The sequence below is a fragment of the Girardinichthys multiradiatus genome, chromosome Y (genome assembly GCF_021462225.1).
Source record: "Girardinichthys multiradiatus isolate DD_20200921_A chromosome Y, DD_fGirMul_XY1, whole genome shotgun sequence".
NCBI lineage: Eukaryota > Metazoa > Chordata > Actinopteri > Cyprinodontiformes > Goodeidae > Girardinichthys > Girardinichthys multiradiatus.
The window spans coordinates 29,792,162-29,805,152 of record NC_061818.1 but is presented as its reverse complement, the minus strand read 5'-3'; the positions used below and the strand labels follow the sequence as shown (position 1 = coordinate 29,805,152).

The 12,991-nt window shown below is 39.7% G+C and overlaps 2 protein-coding genes across 4 annotated transcripts; both read right to left on the bottom strand.

Annotated features, from left to right (window-relative positions):
• Nucleotides 1-697: 697 nt before the first annotated feature.
• On the bottom strand, nt 698-1,136 carry LOC124864164 (recQ-mediated genome instability protein 2-like). Its single transcript, XM_047358830.1, has one exon. The coding sequence runs from the start codon at nt 1,019-1,021 to the stop codon at nt 698-700; it is 324 nt and encodes a 107-aa protein (XP_047214786.1). The 5' UTR covers nt 1,022-1,136.
• A 5,558-nt stretch (nt 1,137-6,694) lies between these two features.
• On the bottom strand, nt 6,695-12,537 carry LOC124863957 (ubiquitin domain-containing protein UBFD1-like). Of its 3 annotated transcripts, none has more exons than XM_047358538.1 (8): nt 12,470-12,537; nt 12,272-12,351; nt 10,765-11,037; nt 10,463-10,671; nt 10,309-10,374; nt 10,092-10,197; nt 9,921-10,003; nt 6,695-7,114 (listed from the first exon to the last, which is right to left on the bottom strand). In XM_047358538.1, the coding sequence occupies exons 2-8, from the start codon at nt 12,285-12,287 to the stop codon at nt 7,004-7,006; spliced, it is 864 nt and encodes a 287-aa protein (XP_047214494.1). In that variant the 5' UTR covers nt 12,288-12,351; nt 12,470-12,537; the 3' UTR covers nt 6,695-7,003. The 3 variants fall into 3 exon arrangements, with proteins under 3 accessions (XP_047214494.1, XP_047214493.1, XP_047214495.1); XM_047358537.1 differs by having other exon boundaries at nt 12,464-12,530; XM_047358539.1 differs by having other exon boundaries at nt 12,474-12,524.
• Nucleotides 12,538-12,991: the final 454 nt, after the last annotated feature.

Genomic DNA, 12,991 nt, shown 5'->3' with positions numbered 1-12,991 from the left:
ATAAAGGCCTCGATGTAAAACGAGGGGTGCCGCTTTTGTCTGATATTTCAGTATCATTCATTTGACAATTTTCTGGCTCTTTCACATGAACAGTTTAATATCAACTGAGCTGCAATTTGGATTCTGTTTCTCCCCTCTTCTTTAAGTATCTTTGGACTTTATTTCCAAATGAAAGGCAATAATTTAATCTGAAAACAGGACTTTAGGCTGCTTAGCAACAATCCAGTCCTTTTACTTCTTAGCCTAGGTAACACTGCTCTGACATATCTAGATCAGGAGTGGCTTAACACAACGGTTTTAGCCCATGTCCAGGATATAACTGTAGTGGTTCAGAAAGCACTGGTTCCAGTGGCAGTCCGTGGCATATGACTACCTTGAATGGGCTTTCCTTCACAATCCGCTCAAGGCTGCAGTTAGCCCTGTTGCATGTGTGTCATTTGTTCTAAAGCACTTTTTCTTCCTCTGAACTTTCCATTAATAAGCAGCACTCTGAAGTGGCAGCTTTTTAAGGAATAACCTTTGGTGGTTTACCCTCATGGTTGAAGGAGTCAGTGGCTGTCTGCTGAACAGTATGACTGCCTAGATTATAAAATCCCAATAAAAATTAGATATTTTTCCTCATATGTTCTATTCACATTTCCTGGAAAACAGGATTTTGCTGTTACACATAAGTATCACGGAGTAATAATCAGTTTCCCTAAATTGGATGACATTCAACGCACCACTTATTACCTGGGAGCAAACACGGTTTCCCTTTGGGGATGTTGTTAACGCCCTGAACCGCAAAGGTCCCCGTCTCGTCCATCAGCAGTACCGTGTTCCTGTCCAGCTGGACCTCCAACACAGTGCCCTGCATCCACACCAAAGACACACGCAGAGAGCGACCCCTGCCTGCTCTGATCATGTATCCCTCCCCGCTGTCAACGGCACCCCGGATTCCCGCCGCTCTCAGCTGACCAGACAGGACTTTAACCGGCGGGGGTCGTTTCCCGTCACCGTAGGTTCGTTCTAGTGTGGACATTCCCGGAGGAATGAAGCCGTCTTCAGAAGGAACAAACCAGACAGGAAAGTATCGTTCAAATACTTATGGCGCGCTAAGCTTGTTACCCGGAAGATGTAGTTTTCTTCTTGGTAATAGATTCCGGCCAGGATTCTTTCAAATTAAAAGCACCATATCTACCTGTTATCTGTGCTAAGTTTATCTTGTTTAAAAACTAAAATGCTTTTGGACTCAGACAAAATAAAAGTATAAATTTCGCCTTTTGGAAAGTCAGTTTTAATCTCTTGATTACATATGCTGCTTCCTTGACAATTAGAATAGCAGGTAAGGCTAGAAAATAGGGGGGGGGGGGGGGGGGGGGTGGACCCTCTTCAATAGGAGGGTAAAATTAAAAGCTTGCTGATGGAGCTGGCAGTTCACAGTGCTTTTTCCAAGCATATTAATGTAATGTTGAGTGGAAGGAAAAACTTTAGTCAAAAATTGTACAGTGTCCGGGTTACACATCACATTTTAAAAGTTAGCACACAGCTTCAGTTAATACAGCTAGAAACCACCAGTCAGGCTCGAAACCTGGGTGTAGTGATGGACTCAGACCTGAACCTTCAGAGACACATAAAGACAGTAACAAGGTCAGCCTTCTATCACCTAAATAACATCTCCAGGATTAAAGGACTAATGTCTCAGCAGGACCTTGAAAAACTAATTCATGCGTTCATCTTTAGTAGGATTGATTACTGCAATGGTGTCTTCACAGGTCTGCCTAAAAAGTCAATCAGACAGCTGCAGTTGATCCAGAACGCTGCTGCCCGCGTCCTCACTAGAACTAAGAAAGTGGAGCACATCACCCCGGTTCTAAAGTCCCTACACTGGCTCCCTGTAGCTCAGAGAATAGACTTTAAAATACTTCTGTTAGTCTATAAATCACTGAATGGCTTAGCACCAAAATACATTGCAGACATTACAGTGTATCAACTACCCAGACCTCTCAGGTCTTCTGGCTCAAATCTACTCTGCATACCCAGAACCAGAACCAAACATGGAAAAGCAGCTTTTAGTTCTCATGCTCCACTAATCTGGAATAAACTCCCAGAAAACTGTAAAAGTGCCGAAACCCTAAGTACTTTACATCAAGATTACGCATTTATTTAGAGTGGCCTTTGAATGTGTTATTCAATTCAATTCAAAAATACTTTATTAATCCCAAAGGGAAATTAAATGTTGTTATAGCTCATATTATGAAGGTTTCTTCAAAGAGCCGTTGTAGATGCTGATGGCTGTGAGCAGGAAGGATCTCCTGTAGCGCTCCGTCTTACAGCAGATCTGAAGAAGCCTCTGACTGAAGACACTCTGTTATTGTAGGACAGTCTCATGAATAAGATACTCAACGTTCTCCATAATATTCTTCATTTTATGAATAATCCGTCTTTCCACAATGATCTCCAGAGGAGTCCCCAGAACAGAACCAGCCTTCTTTATCAGCTTGTTGAGCTTTTTTAAGTCCCTGGCTCTGAGGCTGCTTCCCCAGCAGATGATGGCAGAAGAGATCACACTTTCCACAACAGACTTATAGAAGATATGCAGCATCTTGCTGCAAACACCAAAGGACCTAAGCTTCCTCAAAAAGTACAGCTCTGTCCCTTCTTGTAGATGGCTTCACAGTTGCATCTCCACTCTAGTCTGTTGTCCAGGTGAACACCGAGGTATTTATACTCCTCCACCACCTCCACTTCTCCCGTGATAGAAATTGTTTTTGACTTATTCCTGTTTCTCTTAAAATCTACAATCATCTCCTTTGTTTTAGTCATGTTCAAAATGAGATGATTGTTTCCACACCATGCCACAAAGCGGTCCACCACCTTCCTGTACTCAGCTTCTTGTCCATCTCTGATCCCCCCCACAACTGCAGAATCATCCGAGTATTTCTGCAGATGACAGGAGTCTGTCTTGTACTGGAAGTCTGAGGTGTACACAGTGAAAAGGAATGGTGAGAGTACAGTCCCCTGTGGTGCTCCTGTGCTGCTGACTACTTGGTTAGACTCACAACCCTTCAGTCTCACAAACTGTGGTCTGTTTGTCAGGTAGTCTTTGATCCAGGAGATTGTTGAGGCCTCCACCCGAGTCTTCTGGAGTTTCTGACAAAGCAAATCAGGTTGGATTGTATTAAATGCACTGGAGAAATCAAAGAACATGATCCTCACAGTGCTGCTGGCTTTGTCCAGATGACAGTGGGTTTGTTGAAGCAGGTGTATGATGGCATCTTCAATTCCAACTCCACAGCGATAAGCAAACTGAAGGGGGTCCTGATGATTTACTGTTTGCTTACTCAGGTGGGCCAACAGGAGTCTCTCTAGGACCTTCATGATGTGAGATGTCAGGGCAACAGGTCTATCTAAAGTCATTGAGGACTGATGGGTGAGTTTTCTTTGGTACCGGAACAAGACAGGAGGTCTTCCACAACACCGGAACCTTCTTCTGGGCCAGGCTAAGGTTGAAGAGGTGCTGCAGAATCCCACAGAGCGGCTCTGCACAGGCCTTCAGGACTCTAGGGCTGACATGATCTGGACCTGCAGCCTTATTCCTATTCAGTCTCTCCAGTTGTCTCTTCACCTGACTTCTTGAGACACACAGGTGGAAGGGGGAAGCAAAGGAAGCATCAGCATCTTCTGATATGGTTGTAGGCAAACATGTAGAAGCAGAAGGGTCTAGGGCTGAGGTGGAAGATAAAAAATGTGAGGTGTTACTGGACAGCTGTGGGTCCTGTGGGTCAAAGGAAGATCGAATGTCTGTTTGGCTGTGAGCAGGAGAGGAGGATGTGAAGCTTGTTTCTGAACTGAACCTATTGAAGAATGTGTTCAGTTCATTGGCTCTGTCCAGACCTCCATTGGTCTGATCATCCTTCTGCTTGAAGCCTGTGATCTTCTTCATCCCTGTCCACACATCTCTGATATTGTTTTGCTGGAGCTTGCTCTCCAGCTTCTTCTTGTACCTCCTTACTGTCTCTTATCTTGACTTTAAGTTGCTTCTGTAAACTCCTCAATAATTCTGTCTCCCTCTCTGAAGGCTCTTTTTTTCTTGTTAAGCAGGTCCTTCAGGTCATTGGTGATCCAAGGTTTGTTATTGGGGAAGCATCTCACGATTCTGGTGGGGATGATGTTATCCACACAGAAGTTTATATAGTCGGTTTCACACTCAGTCATGGCATTGATGTCCTCTCCATGTGGCTGGCACAGTGCGTCCCAGTCTGTAGCCTCAAAGCAACCTTGCAGAGCTTCTTCAGCTTCCTGTGACCATTTTCTCACAGTCCTCTTTATTACAGGTTGCCTCTGAACAAGGGGCTTATATTTCGAGCAGAGAAAAACAAGATTGTGATCTGATTTGCCTAGAGGAGGTCTTGCTGTAGAGATGTATGGGTCCTTGACATTTGCATAAAACAAATCCAATGTTTTGTTTTCTCTGGTAGAGCAGCTGACAAACTGTTGAAACGTTGGAAGTGTAGCAGAGAATGAAGCATGGTTAAAATCACCAGAAATTGCCACAAAAGCATTGGGGTTTTGAGTCTGTAGCTTAGCAACAACTGAGCTGATGGCATCACATGCAGTGTCAGCAACAGCGGAAGGTGGAACGTAAACTGTTGCCAAAATAACACTGGTGAACTCTCTGGGTAAATAATATGGACGAAAACTTACTGCCAACAGTTCAATATCTGGACTGCAGAGATGACACTTCACAGTTACATGTCCTGGATTACACCATCTGTTGTTCACAAGTACTGCCAGTCCACCTCCTTTACATTTGCCGCTCCTCTTTAAATCTGTCTGCTCGTATGGTTAAAAAGCCCGGCAGAGAGACGCTGGAGTCGGGGATATGATCCTGCAGCCATGTCTCAGTAAAACACATGATACTGCATGCCCGGTACTCTGGCTGGGTCTTTTGTAGGGCTTGGAGTTCATCCAACTTGTTTCCCAACGATCTCACATTGCCCATCAAAATCGACGGAAGAGATGGTTTGAACTTCCTCCTTCTCTCTCTTCTCTTAGCTCCTGCTCTGCATCCACGGCGTCTCCTTTTCAACTCATCAGGGATTTGGGGAAGTATTATTTGAGCTTTTGAGATATTAATCAGCTGCTCCCGGTTGTAAGAAACAACCCCGTTGCCATGGCAATGCATCATAACAAATGTCCAAAAATAGAAAGTATTAAGAAAAATCCTCCAAGCTGCACAGCATCCAACACTGGAGAGGACAGTCCAAAAAAAATCAACTGTATCCACCACGAGAGGAATAGTTCCCAAAAAAGAATAAATCAGAATCAAAAGTAACAGAGCTACTCCAACCTGCTGCCACCTTGAGCGGCGCAATTCTAGAATGATCTAAACATGATTAAAGTTTTCAGTCCAAATTTCCTTTAATTTTCTTATCCATCATTCTATTCTTTTTTTATTACCTCTGTTGTTTGATTTTCTGTATTATTGTAATGTTTTTCCCTATGTACAGCGCCTTCAGTGCCTTGTTGCTGAAAAGCGCTATATAAATAAACTTGACTTGAACACACTCCTGAAACAAAAATCATATTTCAAGGGTCCAAAATTCTAATATCTGCATTAATGACTAAAGTATAACTGTGTTTGATAGGCCAGAAAACTAGCCTGACCTAAATTCTGAAACAGAAACAATCGGGTGTCGTGAAGAGGAAGATTAGAGACATATCCAACAATATGGACGAGCTGATGGCTGCAATTAAAGCAACCTGGGCTCAACGCTCTAGAAGTGCTTTATGCCACACCGCAATGATTCAGCAATTCATGTAAAAAGAAGCAGCAACAAAGTATTGAATGCATATACTGTACTGTACATGGAAATTGTCATCTGCAAGCTGACATTTTGGTAGTAAAAACTCCTTTTTTTCTTTTTAATCAGTTTTATGTAATTTTATATAATTTTCAGAGTAACTGAATTTTGTGTTTTGGTTTCTGTCACAATTATCAGAAATGAACAGAAATAAACCCTCGCAATATATCACTCTGTGTGTAATAAATCTGAGTTTCATTGGAATTATAATCAATTGTAATATTAAAATAAAACTAAAATCCTACTATAAATAAATAAACTTGATATAAAAACATCTTTAATGGTGTAGTAAATTAGGAACACTTACACATAAATCAAAAAACACATTAGCCTTATTAAAAAAACAAAACTTCTGTCTAGTCCTAAATTACAGGGTTGGTCCTCACTCTGCTATTCCAAACTAAATGAATAAAGTAGCAATCCATGTAATACAGATGTATTTGGTACTGTAATCCTGATAAAAGGATTTCTCTTATATAAAAATCAGAGAAGCAAGTTAGTTTGGCCAATCTTAACCCTCCTATTGTGATTTGTAAGACTAATTGTTTACTCTTTTCTGTGCATATTAGTTTGTTGAAGCACAAGAGGTTCTTGGAAAATCTGAAACGAAAGCTGTGTAGTTCAAGGAGAAATTCCAACCATTTTTTTCCTTTTTAGTTGCCATGTTGAAAATAATTAATTTTCAATATGGCAATAAAACAACTGAACCAAATGTGAATAATTTTAAAGGTCCATTTCTCGTCTGTATCAAACCTCAATCAGATCCTTATTTAGTTCAATAATAGTATGCTCCTTTGTAAAAAGCAGGGACAATTTACAAACAAGCAGAGGAATCAAATACCTCATGGTCATTTTATTTCATTAAATAAACTTTATTTCTTTTTAATAACTGAAGAAAAGTGTTAGCAATTTCTGTACATTTTTATCATTATTTTCCCTTGGATTTGCTGAAAATGTTGATCAACGGGGCTGAGAAATGTTATGCTATCGCATAGTGCACCTTTAACCTAAAAACAAGATGGTTAGTCCACAGGCATCTGTCAGTTTCCTTACAATAGCTTCCCAACAGTTCTTCAGGCCTCACTTTAGTCTCCAGTTTGATTTTTCATTGGCTCCTCCTCTCCATCCCAGTTCATCAGTCAAAAAAAAGAGGCACATTAGAAATACTGCCATTTTCCAAGGACTGTGTCTTTGATTGCATCGACAAACTGTGCAGGCACCCAATAGACCCAATACTGAGAAGCTTCCGTTGGACCCAACTGAAAAGCCTGCAAAAGTGGAAGATAAACTGAGTTAAACTGGTGAGGATTTTTGAGATTACAAGACATGCTACAGTTTACTCACACGGCTCGAGTAATTTTTTGGAGAGAAAACCCAACTTTAGCAGTGACAAAGGACTGTATGTTTTCTTTCAAACTGGTTATTAGTCCACTGTGTCCTCAGATCTGTCACAACACAGTCTTCATCAAGCATATGATCAGTATATGATGATGCTCATAAGGAAAAGAAAATCTTGGTTGCATGCCTTCAGGCCTATGATGCCACCACTAAACCATCTGAAAATACACGTGCTCCAGTAGGTATGCGTGATATTTTCGCCTGCTAAATGTATCTATAAATATATATGTCTAACAATATATACTGTAAAAACCTAATGTTGCACTGAAAAAGTATTTGCCCCCTCACATATTTCTTCCATTTGAACCTTTTTTCACACTTAAATGTTTCAAACTGTCAAACTACCTTTAGTCTCAAACGATAACCTGAGTAAACCTAAAAATGCAGTTTTTATATGATTTATTCAGATGTGTTCAAGGGTAAAAAAAAAAAGAAGAGCTTTTTAACCAACTTATCCCTGTTTTAAAAAGTAATCGCCCCCTAACAACTGTTTTTGCCAACCTTGGTAGCAAAAACTAGCAGTGACTCTAACATCACCCTAGAGGAATCTTGGCCTATTTTTCTTTGCAGAAGTTTTATTTTTCCAGCTACATTGGTGAGTCTTTAAGCCATGAATGGCCTATCATTCCACAGCACTTCTATCTGATTTAAGTCCAGACTTTGACTAGGCCACTCAAAAACCATTTTAATTTTCCAAGCCACTTTGAAATGGTTTACTGGGTTTGCTTTGGATTACTGCCCTGCTGCATAACCCAAGAGTGTTTTAACTTAAGGTCACAAGCTGATGGATAGACATATTCCTTCAGGATTTTCCGGCAGAGAGCAGAATTGATTGTTCCACCAGTTACGGCAAAACATCCAGGTGCTGAAGTAGCAAAGCAGCCCCAGACCATCTAATTGCCACCAAATGTTCGTTTTTTGAAATTCTGCGTAAGTGTTACACCAGATGCAACAGGATGCACACTTTCAAAACGTCCCACTTCTGTCACATCAGTACACAGAATATTTGCTCAAAAGTCTTGGGGATCATCAAGATGTTTTTTGGGAAATGTGAGATAAGCATTTATACCCTTTTTGGAACTCTACTGAGGATGCCATTTGTACCCAAGGTCTATGGCAAGTAAGAACTGCAGTGCTTTAGCTCATGTCCTTGGTTCTTCTGTGACCTCTTGGCTGAGTCACTGATGTGATCTTGGGTGTAGTTTTTGGTAGGCCAGCACCTCCTGGAAAGGTTAATGGCTCTAATTGTGGGTCGCTGGAGTTCCAAAATCTTACGAAACACGTTGTTTCCTATTCCAGACAGATAGATGTCATTAACTATCTTTCTTATCTGCTGTTGAATTTCTTTAGACCAGTGCCTGGTTTGTTGCTTTGTGAGATATTTTAGCCTACTTCATGTTGTCAGTAAGGTTCGATTTTCTTGATTCTAAGGATCTGGCAGTTATAAAGTCTGGGCGTAGCTTGTGAAACTGAACTAAAAATGTGATTTATCAAAGGTAATTCATGATTTAACAGAAAGGGTAATCATATTTTCATATAGGGCCAGGTTGGTTTTGATATCTTTTTTCAATAATAAATAAAATTGTCATTTGAAAACTGCTTTTCGTACTGAAGTTATGTTTAATAATAATAATAATAATAATTGATACTTTATTGATCCCCGAGGGGAAATTAGACCCTCTGCATTTAACCCATCCCTTATAGGGAGCAGTGGGCTGCTGTTGTGCGGCGCCCCGGGAGCATTCTGGGGCTAAGAGTCTTGCTCAGGGACCCAGAGTGGCAATCTGTGGGATACGAACCCGGCCCCTTGTGTCCCCTCCAGAACACAAACCTCCTGCTCTAACCACTAGGCAACCACTCCCCCATTTGATGCAGGAACCCATTGAGAAAGCTGTATGCAACATGTTTCATTCATTAGGACAACATTTAAACACAAAGTAGAAATGCTGTGGTTACATATTATGAGAATATGATTCACTATTTCTGCGCTGCAGAAACGGCGATACGCTGATTTAGATCAAGGATTACAGGCTGTGATAGAACTGTATTGATCTAGTGTGCTTACTGTGATCTATTAACTGAAACAGCTAAACTGACTAATCTTCAGGGTAAATTCATTCAGTCTGCCGTTAAACTTCAAGTGTTCGACAAATGGAGCCGATAATCGATCAGTAACATGGAAGTTGCTTACGTCCTCAGTCATACATGCACAGATATCAGGTATCATTAAGGTATCCCGGCAGAGTACTTCACAGCATAATGATCTTAGTCTGTAACTCATAAAGCAAATCCTGTGGTTGATCATTTCCATATGTGCAAAACTATGACACACAAGTTTTCTCTTGAAAAAGTTTCCTAAGAATACGGCTCCGAAAAACACCAGACCAGAAATTTTTACTCAGTCACTCTGATGCATATCCCCCCCCCCCAAGCTTTGTCTGAACAGCTACAACAGCTTTTCACATCCTCAAAAGACCTTTAACTCATGACACACGGCTGAGCTTTGCAGATTTGCGCTCTGTATTCTGCAAGAAAATATAACAATCTGACCATCTGAACTTTCCTGTGTAACATACGCCAAGTACACATCTGCTGGCTCTGAGAATTTAATTTCTTATTTTTGATTTTACAGCTAAACCAAAAATCTGACGTGTCGGCAGCAGCAACAATAGTTACCATCATGTGATAGTCCTCATGGCCTTCGATGGGTTCAGACACTACATTTTTAATGGAGCCCATTGGAACTTTCTCTGTTCTCTCTGCAAGTGAGAAACCATAAGTATGAATACATTAATACTGTCAGCATCTTTGCACTGCTGAGACCTCAGTGTGAAATCATAACGTTACCTTTTGTTCCAATCCACAACTGATCTTGCTCCAGTTTGAATGTGAGTCTTACTTTTCCTCCGGATTTGTTATACATTCCGGATAAAGGCGCTGTTGGTAATCGCTCCTGTTGGTACAACAAAGGAGCTATTAATCCCTTGTAAATTCAGTTGAAAAGACAAAATATATGCTGGACATCTGCAGCAAACATAAATGAACTTCAATCATCACCCCTCACCTTTGTTCCTTTGATAGCTGGCATTATATCTTCTGGTTTACCTTTGTCCAGTACTTTCCTGTGTTGCTAAAATCACATTACAGGTTTAAAAGAGAAAAAATCCACAAAACCTGAATATTTAACAGTACTCTAAAGAGATGTAGAAAAATCTTACCTTTTGCTTGCATAAAGGCTCTTTCTTGTTTTCCTCAGCTTTAACTTCCTGCTGAATGACCTCTTTTGGTGTGTTAACAGCTAATACATCATTTATTGTAGATCCTACCACCATTATTTTTGCCCCGTTTGTAACCTTTATGTCACGTAGCATCTTATCCTCTGGAAGCAGTCCTTTGTACATCACTTTCTGCATTGCTGGTGGAAGACCTAAAAATAATGAGAACTTGTTCAGTTCTTCTGCTGACCAGATCTATTTTAAAACGTGGTATCAAACTCATCTAAACAATTTAAAACTCTTACCAGTGAGTGCATGGATCCTCTCTTTTAGTTTGGCTCCGGAGCTGTCAACAGGAATCTTCAGATCGTATTTGTTCTTGTTCCAGATGATCTTCAAGTCCACTGTTTCCTGCCCGTCCTCTGCATCGTCCCCATTGCTAATACTAGAGTCCTGAGTTGTGGCATTTCCTGCATCTGTGTGAGACGTAGCTTCGGCATCAACCTTCTCAGCATTTTCACCAAGTGCCTCAGCTTCTTTTGGCTTTGCCTCAGTGTCCATTATGGCTCCTTCACCTCCTGTAAAAGCATTCAGTTTATATCTCGTTAATTAAAATTAATTATGAAAAATTCCAGGAATACATTTGCAGGAAAACACTGTCTAGCCTAGCGTAAATGTAAATGAAAATGATTCTTTAACACTAAAGTTGTTATAAAAAACATTTAACAATTAGTAATTGTAGACAAAATCGGATTTTGCCACAATTCTAAAGTCAAAATATTGATATGATCGAATTTCACTATTAAAACTTCTTCTTTGACAAAGACATCGCATAGTGCTTCCAGGAATTTTTAAACATAGGTGGACACTTGCTGCAAATAAAACCAGCACCAGTTGCACAGCAATTGATCTAAGCAGTAGTGTAAACATGTTATGTAGTGTAAACATGTTACACACATGCTCGGGTGTAACATGTTTACACCGGTCAATTTGCCTTTCTCCAGTTCGCATCCTCATAAAAATATATGGGGTGGCTTTGCTTCTAAAAATAAAACATTATAAACTTTCTGTAGTGAAACTTCTCACTATTTTTTTACCTTTTAACATTATCCAAAAAACGTATGATGTATTTCAAATTTTACACAGCCTTTCATTGTATAAATATTATTGGGTTTTCACATTATACAAACATGTTTTAAAATGATCTGGTATCAATATTTGTAGCAGTGTGCAGAGTTAGTAGGCCTTTATGAGAATCTATTTTAGTATTACTTGTGATTTCCCGGCTTATCTAAACATTGAATTATGCTAGTCCTTCCATCGCTTATTTTTAATGAATACCATCAGGAACGAATTTTAAAAACCTCAAAAGAAACAAACAACAGATCATAAATTACGGCACATTTGTGAAAACAAAACAACCCAGATCTTTTTAGCCTCAGTAACATTACCGCTATTACATTGTTAGACACGCCAGTACTTTTGTTAACTATCTTTAGTTGTCTCTTTTAACAAAGAGAATTTACGGTTAAAAGCTAACGCTTGTTAATGCTTCCTACGTTAACAGTAGTTGTCTTCAAATGTAGATAAATGTAACTGATGTTAGCAATCGTTATCATTCGCTAGCAGGACCGCTGCTGATCATTTACAGAAAAAAAAAATCGTAGCAGAGAAACGAACATTTACATTACCGCCTAATGATAACAGCACATTTCAAAGACTAGATCTGATATATGTGACACTTTGTTGCTACTTAACAAACTTAGACAAAAAACGTTTAATGTATTTTTGCAAAATTTTCTCTATACCCACCATCCTGCGTCGCCATGATGATTGTGTACAATCTGTCGGTTGGTGGCAAAGAGGATACAGGAAGCAGGATGACTCCGATACTGCAAACAAAAGTCGAAAATAAGTTAGTTAGGACACACTAATACATTTTTTGGACGATAACGAGCAATTAATACTATTTAAATGCTAAAAATATTTTTAAAATATAGTTACACAAACTTGCACTGAGTTAAAACCGTTGTAGACAATTGATCGTAAAAACGGATATGATGAAAACGCGCATGCGTATTAGAAAATATTTCACATGAAAAACATGTACAAATATATATTCTCGTCAGCTTAATTTTGAGTATGAGAAACAAAGATTGTTTATTAAAATGACGTTTCATTTTAATAGTTTGAATTTAAATGTAGATATCGTAGCCACATCTGGGAAATGTGGAAGTCAACGCGGAAGTAAGCGGCAGTTTACCCTCTTGTTGTTTTAAGCTTCTTTGTTGTTGTGGCAGCTGAAGTGGACACCGAAACATGGCACTTTAAACAATGATTAAACTTGCTGTTCTTTGAAATATATGATCTTGGAATTCAGAATAAAATCAGATCTTTCGTCAACCGTTTGAAAACGTAAATTACTATACAACTGTAGAAAAAAATAAGCCCTGCGTGATTCGACATGATTGAGCAAATTAATATAACCCCAGATTTTCTCTTCCATTGCTGACATGACATCATATGTCAGTT